The 24,549-nt window shown below is 39.7% G+C and overlaps 1 protein-coding gene across 4 annotated transcripts in view; it reads left to right on the forward strand.

Moving 5' to 3' along the window:
* The window catches only part of ICA1 (islet cell autoantigen 1), a 90,391-nt gene extending 65,842 nt beyond the window's left edge, over positions 1–24,549 (forward strand). For all 4 annotated transcript variants that reach the window (XM_038390119.2, XM_038390120.2, XM_038390121.2 and 1 more), the window contains 7 exons: positions 4,393–4,490; positions 7,010–7,059; positions 10,897–10,959; positions 11,065–11,106; positions 15,391–15,666; positions 20,661–20,756; positions 23,631–24,549. In XM_038390119.2, coding sequence (XP_038246047.1) covers positions 4,393–4,490; positions 7,010–7,059; positions 10,897–10,959; positions 11,065–11,106; positions 15,391–15,666; positions 20,661–20,756; positions 23,631–23,752 — 747 coding nt within the window. In that variant the 3' untranslated portion in view covers positions 23,753–24,549. The remainder of the gene's footprint in view (positions 1–4,392; positions 4,491–7,009; positions 7,060–10,896; positions 10,960–11,064; positions 11,107–15,390; positions 15,667–20,660; positions 20,757–23,630) is intronic.

Genomic DNA, 24,549 nt, shown 5'->3' on the forward strand with positions numbered 1-24,549 from the left:
CCACAGGTGTCGCCGGGGTGATGGACTGCCAAGCCCAGAGGTGATTAGGCGCTGATTTTACTCACTAGGTGGGATGGTGAGAATGGTGGTCTGAGCATATAATTTTACCCCCATGGGACACTTCCTTCTTTACATTCATCTGCACTAGGAACTTTTGTAGCCATTTTTCAGCACTGGTGCCATCAGTTAGTGAAAGCAGGTTGCAGACCTTTTTACCACTTTGCCATTGAAACCGTGTTGAGTTAGCGAACACAGAGGTAAAAATGCCTGTACCCTGGCTTTGATAAAGCTTACACCTTTTACAACACTGGTGTTGAAAAGTGTATAACAATTTCCTAGTGAGAAGGTCTTTATTTTGGTCAGTAGGACTGGGAGGGCATCCATATACTTTCCCTGGCCCTCTGCCAGTTTGACAGCTGTCCCTCACACTGTGTGGGGAAAAGAAATAAGGGTGGGTGGATATATGGCTAATTCTCATTCAGCTGCTAATATAAACCCATTCAATTTTTTTAAAAAATTTCTTGGGGGAAAAAGAAGGAAACCACAGTGGGACAAAAGCTCCTTTCATAGTCTAGCAACAGATGGCCCATAATTGTCTCATTGGCTAGGTCTTCATTGTGGAATTATAGGAAATGATTGGCACCTGAGTCTGAGCTTCGGGGTTTATCTAGGTCAGGTGTGAGCAGCCACACTGCAAAGCCATACTCAAGTTACTGTGTCATCACTGGTGCTGTGCTAACCAGTGTCTGTACCTAGGGTATGTGGGGGCAGATCCTGTGGGTTTTTGTGCCGTAGTAAGATGATCTGGTCTGATTCTTTCCTGGTGAATTGTGAGAGAACTTGTCTGTCCTTCTGGACACGTGAGGGGAATTGTGGGAAGGCACTGAAGGACTATCAGCACTAGAGTGGTTTAGCCTATGTAAAGTGGAAAGTGGTTAATCAAGTAACCACAAACTTTTTGGAAATCAAAACAGTTAAAAAATCATAGTGCAAGTTTTATTTATTACATTCCAATAAAAGTTAAAACGAAGGACTGAATGGTTCAGGGAAACGGTATTGGAATATGGAGGGCAAGAGAGAGACGGTCAGGGAAAGGGGCCCTAAAAGCCCCATGTCTGGCTGGCAGAGGATTTCTCCTCTGAGAGCACTGCAGAAGACAAATGTAAGGCTGCCTCCTGAAGACCCCACAAAAGCCCTGGCACAGGGCATATGGAGGAGGGTGGGTCTGAGAGAAAGAAGGGCATGTCAGGGACAGGGCCATAGCACACTGCACTGCAGAGGTTCCCGGCAGTGCCGTGGCCCATGCGGCAAACTGAGGAGGCTGCTGTAAGTTAGACAAGTCCTCAGGGCCTGTCAGGGGCCTCTTCAGCCTTTGGAGGAGCAGAGGATCAGTAGGACACAAAGGTGATGTACAGCCACCTTCGCCCTCTCCCCGTTGCGTTCTGTGCTGTGCTTCTGAGATGCATCTCACCAATGGAAAAACTCCCAAAGACTTCAGTGGTGCAAGAGCTGGTCTTTAGTCTGTGCGTTGAATGCAACCCAGTCATTACCGTCTGTTGTATGGTATTTATGAAATATAAGAGTGATTTAATTCTAGGTGCCAGTGGACAAGTGTCCATTTCCGAAACCCACAAAGCCCCTCATAAATGGTGCTGATTAATGCCCTTTTTGGCAATATAAGCAAAGGGGTCCCGGACTGAACTGGAAGTGGGAGTAATCCCACGAGGTTCCATTTGCAACACATCATGAGAAGCTTGCACTACTGCTGCATGTGTTTTTTCTATTCTTTAAACACCTCGAGTCTCCAATGTTTTTAATCCAGCACTAAATTCACTTAGGCTACTTTATAGAAAAATAAACTTGGGATAAAGAAAACAAAAACCTTGCAAGATATAGCTTTATGGCAAGCACATTAACTTGGTTTCTAAAACACCAAAGGTAAAATAAGTACAACTGGCTTCCTTCATATAAACATGGACCAAAATTATATAAACAGGAGCTAGAAACACCCCCGCTAGTGAATAATCTGTTCAGATCAGCAGGGAAGCAGTAAAAACAAACTAAACTAGATAAGTGGGAGTGTTTTCCACATGGCAGATCAGCTGGTGACTCTAATTTTCCTTTGTGATCCTGTGGGGAACTTGGAGCAAGAGCTTTCCCTGGTTCTGCTATTCCGGTGATGTATGCTAGCATTTTATTAAGACTCTGGACACAAGTTATAGTGGTTCTCTACTCAATGTGCTTCTCACAAAGTGTGTAAATAAATTGGTTATCCTGAATATCAGCAAGGCTTACAGTAAAATGAACACTTTAAAGTGCAGTTGTCAGAAAAGGGACACTAAAAGTAGCATTTACTTACCCAACAGATCTTCTTTTGTGGGTATTCCAAATCATGATAGCTACTCCATTTGTTTTTTTGTTACATTCACATAATGTGTTTGGCACAGCGCAAGATACAAATATAAATCCTGATCCTGCAAGACACACTTACATCTGTACAGAGCTCTGTTGAATTCAGTGCAGTTCTGCACAGGCACAAAGATGCACTCTCACAGGTCCAAGTTTACGATCTGGGCCCAAATCCACAAAGGGACTTAGGTATTGCAATGCTCACATTGTAATCTCTGACTTTTAGGACTGTTGCCAGCTGGGCAGAGCGGCTGCCTGTCCTGGTGCAGCCATGCCACCAGCCACCGGCACTCCAGGGAGTGGGAGGAGAGGGGGTTGGATAGAGGGCAGGAGGGTGTGGATAGGGGTCGGGGTGGTCAGAGAGTGGGGATGGTGGTGGTTGAATGGGGGCGGGGTCCCTGGGGGGCAGTCAGGAAGGAAAGGAGGGGTTGGATGGGGCAGCAGGGGGCAGTCAGGCGTGGATGTTCCAGGGGCGGTCAGGGGTGGATTGGGGCAGGAGTCCTGGGGGGGGCATCAGGGGCGAGAAGCTGGGGGCATCAGGTAGGCAGCAGGAGCTGTGCCATGCCTGGCTGTTTGGGGAGGCACAGCCTCCCCTAACCGGCCCTCCATACAATTTCCGAAACCTGATGCAGCCCTCAGGCCAAAAAGTTTGCCCACCCCTGGGTTTGAGAAATGCCTAAAAATGGGGTCCACAAAAGGCAACACACTATGTGAGGAGCCACCTAAACTAGCTGATAGCAGATAACAAGGAGAGGGATGTATCCTAAACCCCACTGTTTTTAGGGAGTTAGGCACCTAAGTCCTGGCTGGGGGGAGCTGCCTATCTCTGTTTGGGATCTACAGCTGGGGAACCTCTCCAGGAAGGGAAGTGCCTAAGCTCTTTCTTGCAAGAATGGTGATGGCACACACCTATCTCCACACAAAATAGCCTTAGGATGGAGCAAGAAAGAAATTTCCCTTGTGGCCAATGACTGGAGCACTCACCTGAGATGCAGGAGACCCTCTTGCTTGATGAGGAGAAGGGGTTTGAGCATAGGTTTCTCACCTCTCAGGTGAGTGCCCGAACCACTTGTGTATGGAGTTACTCTCTCTGGCCCAATGCATATTTAATGATTAAATTATGTATATATGTGGAGTAGCTTCCACGAGAGAGTGAGGCAGACCCACGTCAGAACATCCCAATATGTTTAATGATCACGTATGTAAGCCTTGTCAATGAGTGCATCAACTGTTTGTGTATTTTTGTCTGCATGCCCAAATTTGGGACCAAGATGATAAACATGAAACTCACAGATGCTGTTACTTAGATATTCATTTTTCAGTGCACGACAGTGCTTTTAACTCACAAAATTTCCACTTTAGCAGCCTCACAAAATCTGCTTCAATTATAAAATAAACACCAAATAGGTTTTGATGAAGTATAGTAACTTGAGGTCATATAGTACAAGAGTTTATCACTGAGGACACAGATGTGGCCTCTTATAGTCTTTGCACATGAGCTAAGTTCTCAGGGTATTGTAAAGAGCTCTGCCAGAGAGAGGAGGTGAAGAAGCAGTGTGAAGAAAAACAAATGGGTTCATTTTATTTTTTATTCTAGCTCATCTATACACACACACACACACACACAGAGTGTGTGGGCTGTGAATGGAACAGATTTTTCTTAAATGCGTGTTAGAAACAGAATATGAGTTTAGCAACAGCCAAGAGGCCTCCTTCAGAAATGAATGGTCAATAAAGGAAGTGTTTAGTGAGTGGCGGCTTCTTTTCGTGTTGTTGGTACTGTAGCTCTGCTTTAGTGAATAATCTCTAACATTTTTTTACCTGCAGAAATTTTCTCTCTCTGATTCAGACTAGGCTCCAATAGTATTAAAGTATTTTCCTGTCTTATGTGGACTCAGCTGGGCCAGTTTAATGTTAGGTGAAATAATATTTTCCTGACTGTCTACCATTTTCTTTTTCATTTATGTGTTGATCATGACCTAGATCTTACAAGATCCTGTAAATAAATTAACTGAGAGAGCTGAAAAGGAGGAGGATTTGCAGGCTGGAAGCACCAAATCAGTGGAGGATCAGCAGAGTCAGTAAGTCACGTGTCCTGCATCTCAGAACAATGTATTTTTTTCATCTGTGCTGTGCTTTCCAATTCATCTTTGAGTTTGTCTGTTTTTTAAAGGTTATTGTGCGGAGCCTGTCACGCTTATAACTGTAAATACAGGCTCACTTTATTTGAACACTAGAGATTTGGACAAATAGAGATCAAAGTGGAGGAATTCCTGTAATACTTTAGTGTATATATGAGAACTCCAGCCAAGGAGCCAAGCACAAAAGTTTTGTCCTAAACTAAAAGTGAGCAATGTAAAACAAGTACAATTATGCCCTTGAATTAACTGCTTTCTGCTTTACTCTTTCTATTTTATAAAGGGGGGAAATGCAAAAAACTGAAAAATAAAGAGAAACAGTGAACAACTTAATTCAAGAGAAATAATATTGCATTCCATCCTTTGTCCCTTTCATGCCCTCTTCCTTGCATCTGGGAACAGGAGCTGAATTCCTGCTTGCTTTAAGCACTGATTAGGTTTTATGATGTATACAGCATTGGCTATTAATCCAGTATAGCAGCAGGTACTTTGCAAAGAGAACATCTAAGTGAGCTGATTCTGTTGTGATTTGAGTTACCTGCGGCTCTGAGGTGAGAGGGATATATGAATGGGATGTATGTTAATCTTCGGAGTGGCTGATCAAGGAATGGGAGAACCGGAGGATGAGATGCGATCCCTCTCCTATGGAAACGTCAAGATTCAGTTGTGAGGGCATATAGTGATATAATCCTGGTGCCACCTGTTGTTTTGACCATCCAAGTAAAGTACCTACATAAGGATCGGATGTCAAAAAATTAAGAACGATTTGATTGCTAGTTACTGGGTTTTGTTTGGCTGGTTTTTAGAAATCTTTTGGAAAGACGGTTGCATTTTTAAACAAATAAAAGAATCTGAAGACATTATCCACTAGCTAACAGGTTTTAAGTGAGTCCTATTTGGGGGTTAAACAGGTTAGAAAGGACTCAGCCAAGTGACCTTGTGCAGATGTCTGTTTTCACAGCACTGTTGTGAATCCATTGTTTGTAATGAGACACTAGTAAAGAATCACGGAAAAAGAATTCTCCTTAAACTGAAGAAGGAACTTCTAGAATAAGGAAAAGAGTATTAGGAATGAGCTAGTTAGTACGTAGTCCTGTCCTGAGTGCAGGGGACTTGACTAGATGACCTCTCGAGGTCCCTTCCAGTCGTATACTTCTATGATTATTCTCTGAAGCTTCCCCAGTCCCCATATTGCCTGCATTCCTGTACAGTTTAAAAACAAACGCAAAACAGTATACCTCTCCTGAGTGCTTGAATTGTGGTTCATGCAAGAGGTCTGCTTTGATACTAGACATAGTATTGTAGATCTTGCCAGAAAATACATTAGCTGTCATGTAATAGGCACAGTTGCTTGTGTCATGGCTTTTCCCAACCCTCTGTAACAGAGAAGAAAGAACAGTTTCCTTCTCTGTCATTTTCTTCCTTAAAACAAAAATATTAATAATTGTTTCTAAGGCTTTAGAAAAAATAAGTATAAATCCCCATCAAATCACTAAAGGCTTTTAAACTATATTTTAAATATCTAACTTGTTTGCAGGGTTGGAATTGAACTCACTAGTTTGTTTAATGAATTTACATTACTCTCATCAGGTCATTTATTCTTCTGGTATTCAACTATGAGATAATTGGTTAAGTCAATAACACAACCCCTTTGCCTTTCTGCATTTGACAGCTGTTGAATTTTACTTACGTTGTGAACACAGGTTAAATTAGTATGGCTGGGATTTTTTGTTTTGTTTTTAAATAATCTTAGGGCTTGTCTACACAAACAGATTGTACTGCTTTTACTATACCAGTATAGTTAAAGCAATGCAACCCCCACTACTGTGGATTCAGTTATATTAGGGAATATATAGTTAGCTATATAGATAATTGTATTCATTTGGTTAAATATACCACTATTCAAAATGGTTATAATAGAAATTGTGTGTAGATCAGACCTTATGTTGCCTGTTCATACCATCAGCACTGTTGATTCATTCTTTCCAAATCTGTGCTAACACTGAGATGGATGTAACTTGACGAGTCAGTGGACTTGCACACAGAGTGAATCTGGCCCATACTATTTAATAGCTTCCATAGACCCAAAGGGCAGAATGCAAAATGTTTTTGAGGGGGATGGTTATAACTCCTTAGTGATAAGTGGGCAAAACAAAATCTGGATGCACAGAATCCAGTTGTATATTGTCCATTACAGATTTTTAGGTAGATAAAAATGGGACTTAAGCCACTTGACAGTTTCTCTTCAACCCACTTTAATCTTTTTAATAGGTTTTGCAGAAGGCAACAGCTTTACTTGGGAAGTAAAGGGATTAATGTAAATTACTGTTTTATTGCTATGATGTAATGCTATTGTGGTACAACTGAAAAAGGAAAAGTATCCAAAGTTTCTGCCTTTTACAAGATATATGACACTAAAGCATAGAAGTGTGCTCTTAATTTTTTTCACTCTCCAATTTAAGGTTGATTTCATTAGATGAGGAAAACCACAGCAAGGAACCAACCTATTTAGGTATTATTTTATATCCTAATCTTTCTCAGTTGTGTTGATCTATGTAATATATGTATTACTTTCCACAAGCTATTTCATAGAGATTCATAGAATTAAGCCCAGAAGGGACCATTACATCATCTAATCTGAACTCCTGCGTGTCACAGGTTATTAAATTTCATCCAGCTGCTCCTGTTTTGAGCCCAATAACTTCTGTCTGCCTTTCTGGAAGACGTGTTTTAGACATCCAGTCTTGATCTGAAGAGATGAAGAATCCATTACTTTCCTTGCTAGCTGGCTGCAGTGGTTTATCACCCTCACTGTTAAAATTTTGTGCCTTATCTCTAATTTGAATTTCTCTGGATTCAGCTTCCAGACATAGGTTATTGTTGTATAGTTTTCCACTAAACTAAAGAGCCCTTTTAATATCCAGCATTTTTTTCCTTTTGAGGGTACTGATGCACTTTCCTGGTACACTGAAAAGTGACTTGATTTCAATCTTCTGTTTGACAAACTAAACAGACAGAAGTCTAAGTCTCTAAGTACAAGATATTTTCTTCACCCCTTGAATTTGGTGGCTCTTTTCTGCACTCTCTCCAATTTTTCAACATCCTTTTAAAAATGTGGAAACCAGAACTATACACAGTATTCCAGTATTAGTCTTACCAATGCCAAGGATTACCTTAGCCCTTTTTGCCTCAGCCTGGCACTTGCAGCTCATGTTGAGTTGCTTGTCCATTGTGACCCTAAATCCTTTTCCGAGTCACTGATTTCCCAGGATACAGTCCCCATTCTATAGGTATGGCCTGCATTCCTTGTTCCTACCTGTATAATCTTCCATTTGGCTGTATTAATATGCATTTTGTTTCAATAGGCCCAAGTAAAAGGTGATCTAGGTAACTCAGCATCACTGCTCTGTCCTCATGATTATTTACCTTTCTGCATATTTTTGTCATTTACAGATTTTATCAACAGTTATATTATAGTTACTTCCAAGTCATTGATGAAAATGTTGAATAGGTTCTGGTATAGTATTAATCCTGTGGAATCCCAATAGAAACGCCTCCCATTCAGTGATGATTCCCTGTTGGCAAGTGCTTTTTTGAGATCTGTCAGTTAGCCATTTTTTAATCCGTTTAACCTGAGCTTTATTGGTATTGTATGGTGCTCATTTAATCAGAATGTTGTGCAGTACTAAATCTAAACACCTTACAAAAATCAAAGTATATTACACCTATGCAGTTCCCTTTATCAATCAAACTTGTAATCTCATCAAAGAATTAAATCAGCTTTGTTCAAGAAGAACTATTTGCCATAAAAGTGTGTTGACTGACATTTTAATTATATTTCTCAAAAACAACAAGGAGTCCAGGTTTTTTACCCATGAAAGCTTATGCCCAAATAAATCTGCTAGTCTTTAAGGTGCCACCAGACTCCTTGTTGTTTTTGTGGATACAGACTAACACGGCTACCCCCTGATAATTATATTTCTGTCCTTTTAATTCTTTATCAATTAAATTCCATATCAGCTTTTCCATTATTTTGTCTGGAGTTGACGACCAGCTAACCAGAAACCAGCCCATGCGATCCTTCTTCCTTTTTTTGAATATTGGCACATTAGCAAACTTCCGTTCCTTTGGAATTTCCCTGGTATTGCAAGATGTATTAAAATTTAGTATCAGTGGGCCAGAGATCTTCTCATCCAACTCTTTTGGGTGCAAGTGACCTGGACCTGCTGATTTTAAAATGTTTATCCCTGGTAGATGTAGTTTACTCAGGCCCAGATCTTCAGAGGTATTTAGGCACCTAACTCCCATTGAAATCAAGTCACCATTGATGTCAGTGGGAGTTAGGCACCTGAATATCTTTGAGGATTTGGGCTTAAGTTTCTGAAGGACCAGAAAGTACTTCGTCATCTTCATATGACACGAGTACGCAATACTGCTTCTTTCCAAATTCCAAACAGAAATATTTATTGAACACTTTTGCCATTTCTGCTTCATTATTATCAGTTTTACCATCCTTATCTGGCTATTCCCATTGCTAGGATTTTTGTTCCTAATCTACTTAGCCTCCTTTTTATTGTCCTTAGCCCTGCCAGGCATGGATTTTTTCTGTGATGTCTCTAGCTTCTGCTATCAATTTTCATAAGTTCTCATTTATAATGAGTGCTATCTAAGTCCCTTTATTCCATTTGTCATAGTGCTTTTTAAAATCTCTAATTGCTGCTTTCACTTTGCCACTGGTCCCGGATGGGCTTTTAGCCAAAGTTGTCATTATTTAATTGTGGCTTTTTGGCCATCTATTAGCTCTTCCTTAAGCAGTCCCATTTTCATTCAGATTTTTTCTGTTTAAATTTTTCTTCCAATGAGTTTTTTTAGGCAATCACCAACTTCCAGTACAGTGACTGATTAATCTTTATCCTTCATTATGAGATCCAAAAGAATGTTACCTTATGTTGGGTGCAATACCTTTTGTGTTAGAAAAATTATACAAATTTTCTCAACTTTAATGATGTTTTACATGCTGGAGGTCCCATGCAGCCAGCAGTATCTCCACATTGAAGTCCCCCATAATATTTTTTCTTTTTCACACCTTAGACAGGTGTTTAAGGAGTAACTGTTCCTCCTCTTTCCCCTGAGGCCACACCCCCTTGCCTGGCCAGAAGCTGGAGTTGGGCCGCCCAGGGAGCCTGAGCTGCTTTGGAGAGCCCCAGACCCTACACCTGCCCTGAGCAGAGGGCCAGCGGGCCTGAGAGCAGCCCCTGGCCCATGTTCATACCCTCCTGGTGACTTTTTACTATTTATTTTATCAGTTTATTCCAAAACCTCCTCTATTGACACCTCAATTTGCGACAGTTCCTCAGATTTTTCAGGTAAAAATAATGGCTCAGGTGTGGGAATCTACCTCACATTCTCTGCAGTGAAGATTGATGCAAAGAATTCATTTAGCTTCTCCCCAAGAACCTTGTCTTCCCTGAGTGCTCCTTTAGCGCCTTGATCATCCAGTGGCCCCACTGATTGTTTAGAAGGCTTCCTGCTTCTGATGTACTTCAAAAATTGTTATGCTTTTAGTTTTTGTCTTTTGATAGTTGCTCTTTAAATTCATTTTTGGCCTTCCTAATTATACTTTTACACTTGACTTGCTAAAGTTTATGCTGCTTTCTATTTTCCTCAGTAGGATTTGACTTGCAATTTTTAAAGGATATCTTTTTGCTTCTAACAGCCTCTTTTAGACTGCTATTTAGCCATGGTGGCATTTTTTTGGTCCTCTAACTGTTTTTTCTTGGGAGGGTGGGGTATATACAGTATTTAGTTTGAACCTCTATTATGGTGTTTTTACATAGTTTTCATGCAGCTTGCAAGCATTTCACTCTTCTGACTGTTCCTTTTAATTTCCATTTGTTGCTTCCTCATTTTTGTGAAATTCCCCTTTTTGAAGTTAAATGCTAATTCTTCTTCAGGATTTTCCCCTGTCCTAGGGTGTTAAATTTAATTACATTATGGTCACTATTACCAAGTGGTTCAACTACATTCACCTCTTGGACCAGATCCTGTGCTCCACTTAGGGTAGAATCAAGAATTGTTTCTCCCCTCTTGGGTTCCAGAACTAGATGCTCCAAGGATCAGTCATTAATGGTGTCCAGAAATTTTATCTCTGCATCCCATCTTGAGGTGACATGTACCCAGTTAATATGGGGATAACTGAAATCCCCCATTATTATTGTCATTTCTATTTTCATAGCCTCTCTATATCTCTCTGGGCATTCAAAATCATCTTCACCATACTGGTCAGGTGATGGATAGTATATACCTACCGCTGAACTTGATTTGACTTGCTTCATGTGTTTGGTTACAGCTGAAGATAGGAAGGACATTCTTTCTACCTTAGGAGAAAGCTTTGACCATAAAGATAATTCAGGTAACCTAGACTGAAACTGCTTTATTTTACAATTTATAACTATTGATTACATAAGGAGTCGATGAATGATTAATAATTTTTTTTGCTTTGCTTTTTAACCACTAGGTGCCATAGATGATTTATTAGACCTGAAACCTGAAGAAAATGGTATGTGAAATTCATGCATGTCTATTTTCAGTTTTCAAAAAGCAAAACACCAAAAATATTTTTAATCTTATCTTTTTCTAAATGAGATCATCCACCTACAGTACTTAAATAGTGTTAAAGAACTTTAACTCTGCATACGTAATTTGTGGGCACTAAATCTGATATTGAAATAAAAAGTAAACCTTATTGAGTGCAATAGGATTTAGAGTAGTTCAATTTATTTGCCAAAAAATATAATTGTCTTGCTGGCAAAGGATGTAATTCATATTCATTTCAGTGAGGCTAATGTTATGCACATTACATTGTCATTCCCATCCTTCCCATAACGTTTAATAGTCCTGTCTTTTATTCTTCTTTGCTTTTTATGCCCACCTGGTCATTATAGTTGGTACTGACTCTACAGCTACTATAATTTGTTTTGGAAATATGGCAGATATCAGTACCAGAAACAACTGATTTGAGCGCCTTTAAAAACTGAAAAGAACTCTTGAGTTCTCTGACCCTCCTTGTTAATTAAAACAGATATGCTGTTCTCATTTATACACGGGAGAACAATCTATAATATATACCCTCTACTTGTATCCTCTGCTGGTTAGACTAGTGTCAGCACTAAGGAATGAGCAGTGTTCACTGTTCTTTCCCAACTGTGCTGTTTTAGCCTTTTTCTCCTACCCCCACTTCCATTTAAGAAGGTCGCAACTAATCACAATGACACCCTTTATGTACCGTACTATCTTATGAAAATGCAATAACACTTTATTCAGTGGTTTCATTTGCTCCTAATTTACTTATCTCAGAGACCATACAGTCTTTTGTGACTCAAAAACATTATGTAGCTGAGTCAGATAGATTGGTGAATATGTTTTAGGCTATCTGAGGAGGAGCCTATGAAGTATAGAATTCCAAATGGGAAGGAGTGGATACAGATATCTTCACCTTAGTTAAGACAACGGAACTGTCTGGGGGGAAAAAAAGTTTTTCAACCAAATCTTAGTTTTTGCCAAAAAATGTTGAACAAAATATGTTGCAAATTTGTTTTGAATTTGCTGAATTGTTTTTGTTTAAAAAAAAAAATTGACATTTTTGAAATGAAGATTTTTTTGATTCAAAATGAAGTCATTTTGAAAGTTCTGTTTTATGCTTCAAAAATTTTAAGAAGCTCAAAATCAAATCAAAACAAAACAATTCATTTCAGGTTGAACAAAATGTTGCATTTTGGGTCTAAATGAATTTTATTATTTCTTGGGTTTGCAGAAAAATTCAAAAAAATTCATTTTCAGGTCAATCCAAAAGTAACTTTTGGAATTGCCAGAAAACTGAAGAAAAAAAAAAAGTTATTTGCACAACTCTGTTTTTGAAGTGCTGATGGAAATATTATCCAGGGCCATGGAAATGCAGACATAGTGATGATTTCTCAGTCACATGTGTAATAGAAAGCCCCAGACTCTCCATGTATAAACTCTTAGACGTGATGAGTTTTTGTTTTGTGACTTAATATTGTGTCCCTCTTGTGCCTGGTAGTGGCCTTTTTCTCTCTTTCCTTTTTCCACCACTTCCACCATCTTCTATGTCGAACATTCCTACTGGAGTCAGAGGTAAAGCCTGGTCTATGTACAGGTTTTGAACCAATGTAACAATTTCTGAAACAGGTAGATCTGTACAATCCTTAGCATGGTAGCGGTTATGCTAGTATAAAGGTGCTTATGGTGGTACACCTTATTCCTCTAATTTTATGAGAATAATATCTAATGGTATAAACACCTTCATTCCTGTACAACTGCATCCATACAAGGGGGGGATTTTACCACTTTAACTCTACTGGTATAGTTAAAGTGGCACAATTTTTGTGTGTACACACAAGTCCTAATTCGCCTTCTGTGTTGTTGAGCCCTCATGTTGCACATTATTCTTTACAGAATGAAGCATGGTTCTAAAGGACACATACATGTTACGTGTATTCAAACAGACTAAAATGAAATGTGATCACAAGATTTTTTTAATGTGGTGTTTAAACATTTTCAGGGCTAAGAGCTGTGTGTGCAGGCAAGGAAAGGATATGGTGGGAGAGGAAAGCAAAGGAGAAAAACAAAAAGTAAAACAATACGAAAGTATCGGAGGGGGGTATGAAGTAAGAAAATCCATAACTTGTGACTTGTGACAGCTACCACACTAGAATAGTCAGAAGAAATTGATTTTTCAGATTTAAATCTTCATGTATAATTTCTTCACTAACTAGGTGTGATACACATGAAAACTGCAAACATAGCATAGTTTTGATCTGAGCTGTATCACTGCAAACCTTCTTCCTGTTGTGGTAAATTTAATTTGTGGTGAGCTGCAGGAATGGCATCACATTATCACTAGTAACAAACACTCTTAATATACGTTATCTTCTCATGCTAGTCTTGAAACTTCATGAAAGTAAAATATTTCCTGCTGAAACACTAGGAGAATATGAATGCTTAGATATCAGAGTGATAAATGCCTGAGAAATACTAGAGAGAGCAATGTTGTTACCATACTCCTGAGTGCACTGTAAATATATGGATAAGTACTGGTAGATGAACTTTGAAAAGTTTTGAAGGTATTAATGTTCTTAGCCATTCCTCTGAGATGAGGGAGGTGGGGTGAAAATCTCATGAGAATAGGTTTTCTTGTGATACTTCTGGTAATTTCTAATAGGAATCCCAGGAGAATAGGCTTTTTTTGCTCTTTCCATTTTTCATCCTACCTAAGAAATGCAGAGCCATATAAAAATGTAAATTAAAAAGATGTTAAAATGTTTGGATTTTACCTTAATATTGGCTAAAAATTCAGGCTGGTTCTTATTTTAGAGGAGCTGGTTTACTCGTTCCTCATATATAAGGTGTTTATATTCTCCTATGTGATATTGACTCATGCCCCTATTTAAAACTCAAGTTCTCCACTGTGATCACTTCATTGTAAATCATTATGGCCATTAAAAAAAGAACATACTGAAGTAGGGAGTTACATTTAAATAAAATGTAGTGGCCATTTTCCCTCAAGAGATCCTATTGTCCATTCTCATGACCTCCTATGCCAAAAACATTAAAAGCATCCGTAATCTCTACAGTTGTATGTAAGCAGAAGTGGAGGACAAAGAAAGATAACTAGTCATCTGAAGCTTTGCAAAATGAAGCTGCTTCTTGTGCTTTCACATGCTCGAGGTGTACATAATTGAGGTAAACTGTTCAGTTTCAGTACTGTGGTAGTATCAGACGTGTAACCAATGCTAAGTAGAAGATGGAAACCACTGTTTTCATTTTCAGAATACTCCCCTAAATGTACCTGAAGTTCTAAACGTTTCTGGGTGAAGATGAAAGTAACATTTGTTGAATAAATCTAGAGATTATTTCTTTCAGTTTGAGTACTGTGACAATATCAGATGTAAACTAGAGGGTTAATAGTTATGATCAGGAATTGTGTGCGCTGTGTATGTCTGTGGTGGGAGGGCGGGGAGGAGCAGACTTTTTAAAAACACTAACCTAGCAGCTTCTGTAACCACCGTTCCCTTGATATAGAATGGGAAACGGGTCAAGAGGATGACGAGGGTTAAGCACTGGGACTTTCAAAAGTACTCAGTGATGGTCTAACTGTGCTCCCATTAAAATTAATGGGAGTTTTAACATTGACTTCAATGGGAGAAGAATTAGGCCAATGCTGAGTGTCTTTGAAAATCCCCCCCTCAACATGTCTAGTATACAGTTTTCTCAAATAGAGACCCACAGCTGATCCAGTCATTCATCAATGGGTCAACAAGTCCAACTGAACAAATATTTGCTATCTATTTGAATCTTACACAGGCAGCCTTCTATTTTTGGCATGCAGCAATCTGATTTAATTTAGGTCACATGAGTCTTTTTAGAGTTCACCTATAACAGGGACAAAGACAGCAAGCAGAAAAGCAGCCTTCTAGAGTTTATTAAACCTTGGACTACACAGTGCTTTGGTTTCTTGTGTAATCAGTGATTATGAACTTGTATTGCATTTTAAATGGAAAAAAGTCTCAGCTGAGGTAATTGTTTTCAGGTACCTATCAAGGAATATCTTGCTGCATAAGCTGAAACCGAACTTGTCCACAGAAACTGGGTTTGGAAATGGGAAACCATAGATATCCATACTGAGTTTTCAATCTGAATATTATTCAGTGTATTAAAACTGAATTGAAGTTTTCTGTATTCCACTTTGTTCTTCATTTGTTTCCCTGAAAGTTAATTCATCTCTAGTAATTGGTTTTGTTCCCTACGTTTTATTTAAAATCAGCTTTGAAAGACCGTCTTGCAAACTCCGTGGAGCCTGAGTCTGGTGATAAGGATGATATGGTATTGCTGAATGAGATCCTCAATGCTTCCTCATTGGATGAGGGGGAATTCAGCAAAGAGTGGACAGCTGTCTTTGGAGAAGACCCGCTCACTGAGCTCTCCACTACCTCTTCAGTTGGAGAAATGGAGAGCGCTCCATCAGCGGCAGCACCATCAGGCTTTCTTCCTTCACAGCTCTTAGACCAAAACATGAACGATTTACAGTCCTCTCTACATGGTGAGTGTGTGTCTTGCACTTACGTAAGTTTTTCAAGATTTGGGACCTTAGTCTCTCTGTATTTCAGTTCCCAATTTTTGCCCGTCTTGTCTATTTAGAGCAGTGGTTCTTAACCTTTACTGCAGCCTGCACCCTTTTGGTTCTCAAAATATTTTTCTTCTCAAAAATCGTTGAAGTAGGTCAGTTCTTTAAACCTAGATATATTTTTTGTTTGCATATTACAGTAATTGTTTTAAAATGTATAATGTAAATAAATTCATAGGTTTGATGAAACAAAGTAGTTGTACTTACGTGCCTGTGCTTAATTTGTGTTTTCGATGATTTACCTTCTAAAAAAATCTGACGTCTCACACCCTTAGAAAGGGCATTTCGCACCCCCAAGTTAAGAACCACTGATTTAGAGTGTAAACTCCTATGGTATGTCTACACTGCAATAAAGTGCCTGTGGCTGGCCCATGTCAACTGACTCCAGCTTGGGCTGTGGGGCTATAAAATTGCAGTGTAGACATTCAGGCTCGGGCTGGTGCCAGCCTCTGGGAATGAATGTCTACACTGCAATTTTATAGCTTTGCGAGCTTGAGTCAGTTGACATGGGCCAGCCACCTTTGTTTTAGTGCAGTGTACCGATGATACCCTGAGGGCAAGAAATTATCTCTTACTATATGTACATATAGTATCTCTCACAATGGGGCCTGATCTCAAATGGAGCCTCTTAATACTGAAGTACAAGTTGTTGTTGTTGTTGTTGTTATTTCTAAAGCAGAAAGCAAGCCAGTTTTATTTATAAAAGTTCTTGGTTAACAAAAAATAGCTCTCTAGGTTTTTATATTCCACTGCAGATGTAGCTGTCTAGTTCAGCTGCCTTTTTAAAGGGAACATTACCTTTCCTCTTCCTATACTTTCAGTCCCATTTACTTATCCATAATAATTAAAGGACTCTTATTAACATTAACTGTGTAGACCTATCATTCAGCTGGAGAAAAATGTACAACTTGCTGGTTCCATTTCTAAATTGAATTGTGGTAACTTTTTTTTTTTTTTAAACCTCCCACATTTGCAGGGATGAAAAGTAAGCTGCTTGACTTCCTTACTGTCTCACTGATAATCTTTTTGTCTAGTCATGACATAAAGCCACTCTCAGTGAACTGCCAAACCAGAATAGACTCAAGACCAAAAAATGCTTTCAAATTTATAAATTGCACTTTTTTTTTCCCTCAGCAAAATTCCTCTCTCTAACTTGCTCTATAGTGGTAATGGGAATACAGTACATAAGACTACTTCATAAAGATATGCTGGTAATCTCTTAAAGCAGTGCTTTTCAGATCCAGCATTTTTTCACAAAAAGCAGCAGTTTGTATTCAGGACTTTTTTTTTTTTTTACATTGGTTTACCTGGTGAACTGTCTGTTTTAATCAAGCAAGAGTAAAGTCCAGTATCTTGTTCAAAGGCGTTCTGCTCCCCAAATCTTAGTGCAAGGACAAAAAGGAAAAACAACATGAGAGTTAAATACTGTTCTACAATATGTTCAGATTTGTGGTCTGCCAGTCTCATCAGGGTAAATCTCCCATCAGTTAATTCTTTGAGCCAAATACTGGTCTCACGGAAGTCAGTGGGAGAAGGTTTCCAGGCAAAATTCCCATTCGTTTCTGTGAAATTAGAATTTGGCCCTGTTTGCTTAACCAACTCAGCCTATCCATTGCCAACTATTGGCATATAAATGGGGCTTCTGATTTCTGGTACTAACCAACAAACACTGATAAAACACCACTATGCCAAAGGGGGGGAGAAATGTTTATCCAGGAAACTCCAGAAAAACACTGGAAATGTTTACTCAATTCATGTTGCCTTCATCCCTTTCCAAGTGCAGTTTGTTTATATAGGCCAGGGGTTCTCAAACTGTGGGTCGGGACCCCAAAGTGGGTCGCAACCCCATTTTAATAGGGTTGCCCAGGGTGGTATTAGGCTTGCCAGTGCCTGAGGCCAAAGCCAAAGCCCGAACCTCACCACCCAGGGCTTTGGCCCTGGGAAAGGGGACTAAAGTTACATACCTCCTGCCCAGGGCAGAAACCCTTGGGCTTCAGATTTGGTCCCCCAGCGGCCTGGGGCAGCAAGGCTGGGGTGTGGCTGGGCTTCAGTTCCCCCTCCTGGTCATGTAGTAATTTTTGTTGTCGGAAGGGGGTCATGGTGCAATGAAGTTTGAGAACTAATGATACAGGCAGGGCCCCTGCTCCCTGGCTTGTATCTAACATTATATCTTGCTGGGTAGTTTAAACCCACTTCAACTAAAGTGGCAGCAAATTCCTAAATTTCTATTGGCCATTCATCAGATGGGGAGCATTGTGCACATGCGTGGGATTTAAAACAATACTGTATAACAAATTGTGGAAGCAAGTTAAAAAATGCTTCATCACACAAAAGCACCAGAAGAATATGTCCATGGTCATCAGGATTTCATTGTGGAAGACAGCAAAGGAAAGCAGGTACTAGTGTGCAAATATTGTATAGTTATGATATATATTGTGTTTCAGAAAAAACTTCTACTAGAATTACCAGACATCTGCAGTCTAGAATACACACACAAACCTGAAAAACCCTCCATCCAAACCAGATACCTCTGGCGCTGCACCAGTTGTCCATTAATGAAACTGTGACAAGATTTAAAAGAAAAAGATGAGGAGATGGATGTGGCACATGAATTTACAAGGACTTTGGTGCAGTCTAGCGTAAATCTTTCCCAAGCAGATTGACTGATAGAATTATAAATAATAAAAGAAGCCTAACTTAGTGGTATATACGTTTAAACTTTGAATAGTGCAGGGTCACATTTTAAAGAGGTCACGGCCCGCTGGCCCAATTGTCCAGTTTGCCTGTATGAATATAGACAATGCATCTCTGCCCTAGGCTTCCATCTCTTTTCCCTTCTTACTAGAGTTGGTGACAACCTGCTACTCATTGGCAGGGAAAGGACATAAAAGGACCCTGCTACCTCTAATTTTATGTGATTCTGTGGCATGTCTACACTTACCGACAGATCAATACTGCTACAATTGGTGCAGCGAGTGTCAATTTAGCAGGTCTGGTGAAGACGCGCTAAATCAATGGGAGAGCATGCTCCCATCGATTTATGTACTATACCTCCGCGAGAAGCATAAGGGAAGTTGACAGGAGATGCTCTCCCATCCACACAGCACAGTGTAGCCACCACAGTAAGTGGATCTAACTACATTGACTTCAGTTACGTTATTCACTTAACTGAAGTTGCGTAAATTAGATAGATTTACCATGGTAGTGTAGACCAGGCCTATAAAACGTTCCTGCTCTCTATTTTAATAAAATGGCCTTGGCATTAATTATAAACAGGAGGGGAACCACTTTACCTACCAGTCAAATAGAAAGAGGACAGATCACCACAGTAATGGCAGTTGTCTACTGAAACGAATAAGAGGGTCTAGTGACTTTATCTTAAATGGCCTTTGGAACAGGTCCCAGTGGCACCAGAACCCAGTATCTGACAGGCATGGCAAAAGATAAGAAAGTAAATAGAGGGATGGAGGAAGAGAAAAGTGGAATGAAACTATGCGAGACAGAGAAGAGAAGGAAGGTTTGGGCTTGTAGAAGGAAGGGAGATGAGAACAAATGAGAATATTCTGAATGCTAACAATTGAGATATATATATGACACTTAAGATGTCATAGAATTAGGTGCCATTGATCACCAAAATTGATGGTTGGATAAGTAAGTCCACATGCAGAAAAGACAACATTATGATTGGATTACTGGGAAAAGGATCTGCTACATATATACACAGACATAGCACTACATATCATGGTTGGACTTGTGGTAGCGTATACCTATAACCATCTAGTCTTATGTTCTTATCATAAAAATGAAAGGACCCATTATAGCTACAAGTAGCACCTCAGATAACTGTAAATGAAATAATTTAGGGGGAAAAGTCCTATTTTCCTGTGTGCACGTTTAACAGTGTAATATATAACCCTAGTCCTTGTGATCCTGTCTTCCTCTCCTGGCTGAGCCCAGCAATTGCATAATCCACAGCTCTCTCACAGGAAAAAGAGGGTTGTTTTTTTTTTTTCACTCCATGGTAAATACATGGAGTTTTGGTGCTAAAGTTGGTGGGTTGTGTTCCCACTGTCGACTGTGGTGCCTGTGTGTATATGTTACAGCAGCACTTTGTGTGTAACCATTTTTGCTGTTTACTTTGTGTAGTTAGTTTCTCCCTTGCTGAAAAGAATTTTAAACCCAAGGAAGAGAAAAACCACCCGTATAAAATGTTTTTTAAAAGGAACATAAAGAATAAAGTTCTGGGTATGCTTTTTAAAGGTGCTTTATAAAGACCTGGAATTTTTCAAAATTCATCATTTAAAAATAGCTTCAAGTTAAGTGTCCCTTTAAATGCTTAGCTTTAGACTATAAAATGAAATGATGGTCCATGGAACTACACAAAAGCAACAGTAGAAGAAAAAAGTACAGCATGGATCAGATTTTAGCTAAATCATAGTCACATTTACCACAATTAAAATGTTAAAAATCCTCCCTCCTACCCACCCTCCTGCCTGACTGGATTGTCTGCACTGGAGCTTCTGTGCACAGGAACTAATTCTGATTTTTTTTTTAAATGTCCTGGAAGGTGGTCTTGTTAGGAGGGAGGCAGGAAGAGTGATCTTTTAGGCAGACTGGACATTTGGCTGTGCAGATAGAAAGCACATGATTGCCTTAGCCTGTCGGAACGTGCAACTAGTCAGCAGATACTGTTCTCAAGGACATTGCTCCTTTGCAGAAGTTAACTGCTAATCTCTATGGGAATGAGGGAGAATATGAGCAGCAGTAACCGTAACTGGTAAAGAGGTGAGGTTGGGGTATAACTCCATCAACTGATATGAGTATTCTGCTGTAAAGTACCCAGGATGATACGAGTTCATTACGTAATTACTGTTCATTGACATTAATGCAACTATGTTATTGAATTTTAGGTTGGGCAGCTAACAGTGTTGGCCCTCCATCTATACCACAGCCAGCACAGAAATCAAACAGCCTGAATGTGAACACCAACAAGATGCCTGCGAAAGGTGATATGTTCAGTATAAGTGTTTTCCGTTACTCTAAGATGATTTGCATAACACATTTACCTTCAGGAATTTTATGTGCACACTAAATACTTTAATCACTGTTTATACTTTAGATAAAAAGAAAAGGAGTACTTGTGGCACCTTAGAGACTAACAAATTTATTAGAGCATAAGCTTTCGTGAGCTACAGCTGAAGTGAGCTGTAGCTCACGAAAGCTTATGCTCTAATAAATTTGTTAGTCTCTAAGGTGCCACAAGTACTCCTTTTCTTTTTGCGAATACAGACTAACACGGCTGCTACTCTGAAACCTATACTTTAGATAGTTGGTGTTGGAATATATATAGATATAGATACCTTTATTTGCTGGCATTAAACCTGGTGAAATGTAATGAGCAGTCATTTAAGTTCCAATGAAATAGCAGATGAAACACAGGGGTTTCTGCTCGAAAATCTGTAAGCCATAGAGTTGCATCCACATGCACTCACTCTGAACTGAGCCTCATTTGTGCTGAAGTTCAGGGAAAACATTATGGCTGATATGGTAGAACAAAGTCCTAACTGAACCTGCTGATTAAGAAGTTATTTCAGTGATGTGCCCCATGTTACAGTAATCTGTATGCTTTGAGGTGCCTGTAGCAACAAGTGAATTACATTGCAAAGAGTGCAATCCTGCATCCTTTACCAGGACAAAACTCCCATTGGCTTTGATTGGGGTTTGCTGAAAGATTGGGCAAAGTAAATGTAAAGTGTTCGTGACACATCTATAGCTTCTTGTGTGTGTGCACTGACAAATGTGTGCACTTCCTCAAAGATTTCTTATGCAGGAAAGACCAGTGACCTAAACCATATTGTGTATTTTTGTTTTCTTGCTGAAATGTATGAAGTTTCTTTTTATGGTTCGGTAGATAGGGTCGAGTGGGTTTTGGCCTCCGTTTTAGATGTGGTCATAAAGTGTGTGGGGAAGTCGCAGTTGTGATGATTGCATCAAGAAAGGGCAGTTACAATAAACTTCACTGGATTAGTCTAAAACCTATTACAATAATTGTGAAGGTGGCAAAGAGATTCTACTTGTCAGCCATACAGTGAAGTCAGACCCAGCAGATCTTTTCTTGTCCATAAATCGCTTTGTGAACCCAGATTGCCTCCGCTCAACTCCAGAACACTGTACCTCCCACTGAGAGGAAGTATTTTATTTCACATAAAATATCTGTATCTGGGATGGCTCCACAGGTCACCAAAAACAACATGCAGACTACAAGACTGGAAATGCAATGCTCTCCTCCTTTCAGGAATTCAGCCCATTCACTCCCACAGTAGTCATGGACCCCCTGACGGCAGTCAGACACACCGCCTGTGACTTGCACCCTTACTAGGGGCGGCTGAGCTAGGTGGTTTCCCTGGGCACCTTCTTCCAGGGTGCGCTGTCCCACTGTGTCACTTGGCTGTTGTACTGCACTCTGGCCAGTTGGCCTTTTTTCCTGTGCTGATTGGCTGGTTTTTGGCTTGGCACAGGGGAGGGAGAGTAATGAAAACATTTTCTGCCCTTCCTGGATGGTAAGAGAAAAGAGAAGACATCTGGGGCACCTGTTAACAGAAACGGTCCACAACGCCTTTGATTAAAGAGCCCTAATACATGCAACAGTGCAACTAGTACTGAAGGGATCTTGACGTTGTATTAGAGACTTAGCAACCAACTGCCCAGTGACTTGCCTCCCTTTTCTAACTAAGCCATTTGAGATGCTAGCACTTCAGTGCCAGCTGCCTATGTTTTGGATTGTTCAGGCTAGGGCATGGTACTCAGACAGAACTTGTTGCTCTGATGGATATCTTCCTCCTGTTCATAGGAAAGGGAAGTACATCCATGATCATTTTTGTTTCATCTCTCTGGCACCTGAGACCATGTTCTCCTGTCCCACCTACAAGCTGCTTAAGGGGTGAATGGAAATGCCCTGAAATGACTGAGGTCCCTCCTCTTCAATTGAACTCAGATCATTATGGGCAACTTTTCCTCCTAAGAGGATCCTTCAGATATTTCAGTGTTTTTTGGTTACCCAGCCAGCTAGCCCCAGCCCATCAGACACAGATAAAGCTATGGGGGAAAATTCATTCATAATCTCCAGGCTTCTTTTTTGGAGTTCATTTTATCGAGATGTGAAGCTGCTAATCCTGAATAGCTCCAGCAGTTACAGAATGGAACAGCCTGTTAACATAGCAGGTTGCTGTGAACACATCACTCTGTTCCTTGTGGTGAATAAAGAGTACAGTTCAGGGTCTCCTGTCTTGGTATTTAAAGCCCTACAGGGGATTGGCTTTAGCTACATGAAGTATTTACTCTCCCTCTACAGCTATAACCACTACATTCCATCAGAATAATGAAACCGTTGACCAGTCTGGGAGGATCATTTGCGGGAGACAGAGCTTTCACAGGAGAAGATTGGAAGTGGTTAGTCATGTGGCCAAAGCTACATGCAAAACTCATTTGTCCCGCTTTGCTCTCTGTCCTTCACAATCACGAACATAAACCAAACACCTGTCAAGTTATCAAGCAATTTCTCCTACTGGCTGGAAACAGGGAGGTGGGGGGGAGGAGAAATTATTTGTATCTTCAAATAATTAGGAAGTGCTCAGATATTTAAAATTGGGGGTGCATATAAATACCTGTATCGACTGATGTGCTACAGAAATGGGTGGGTATTTAATTTTGTTGCAAGTAATATGTTGAAATGTAATTCATTACACTATTTCTAGAAGGAGATGTATTTTCTTCATTAGTTTAACAATACTCATGGCATTCACTTCATTTGGTCTTCTGCATTAAATCAGCTATGTTTAAGACGAGCAAGAATTCTGACATGGTATATTTCACTATTCCAGAACCTGCAAAGAATCCTAAAGACCTGGCTGCTTGGTTCAGTCTTTTTGCTGACCTTGACCCGTTATCCAATCCTGATGCTGTTGGGAAAACAGATAAAGAACATGAATTGCTCAATGCATGAGCCTGCGGCCTATCGTAACTCTCACTCCTCCGTTCATTAATACTATCTTTGGGTTTAGAAGACTACAACAAAATCAGTATGCTGTTGTGAAACTATAAAGTATGTGCCATTACAATAAAACTAAAGGGATTTAACCCCCTTTTATATAGATACAATTATTTGATCTTGTTTTGTATAAAGAGTTTGCATTTATTTTCTATGTGGACTTACCAAGTGAGGTTAAAAATTAGGGCAGAATTCTAGCCATATTAAGATACCTGCTGAAACATGGTCATTGCTTGAGGTGTTTCGGAGCTAATGTTAGAGTGAAATATAAATTATAAACCTATTTTTTTATAATGTTTCTTGTGCAAATCAAAAGATCATGTAATGGGAGAGGCTGCATGAGTCAAATAATGATTGCATTTGCCACTACTATGTTATGATGTAAATTCAATCTGTTTTGTTAGTATCCGTAGTGAAAAATCCAAGCTGGGGCTAAATTATTGAAGGATTATATTTGGGTCTGTCAAGCTGCTGTATTCATGGTCTCTCTCATTTAAATTATTAGACAAACTGCACTACACAAGACCAAAAATATTGCCCAGAGCGCATCCTTCCTGAGTTTTTCATTGCGCCAACAGGGGGGATTGTACATGCAAAGCAGAAGTTGGATGTCACTATTGCTTACAAACGCCTTGAAAGCATTCAAGTTTTCTGTTAGGAGTAGTTTTCATCAAACTGATTTGATAAGCATGTGTTTCTTGAACCTGTTGTGACACTAACTTTCCTTTAATAAAATGGTTTTGACAAAAAAG

Source organism: Dermochelys coriacea, chromosome 2 (genome assembly GCF_009764565.3).
Source record: "Dermochelys coriacea isolate rDerCor1 chromosome 2, rDerCor1.pri.v4, whole genome shotgun sequence".
NCBI classification, from domain to species: domain Eukaryota; kingdom Metazoa; phylum Chordata; order Testudines; family Dermochelyidae; genus Dermochelys; species Dermochelys coriacea.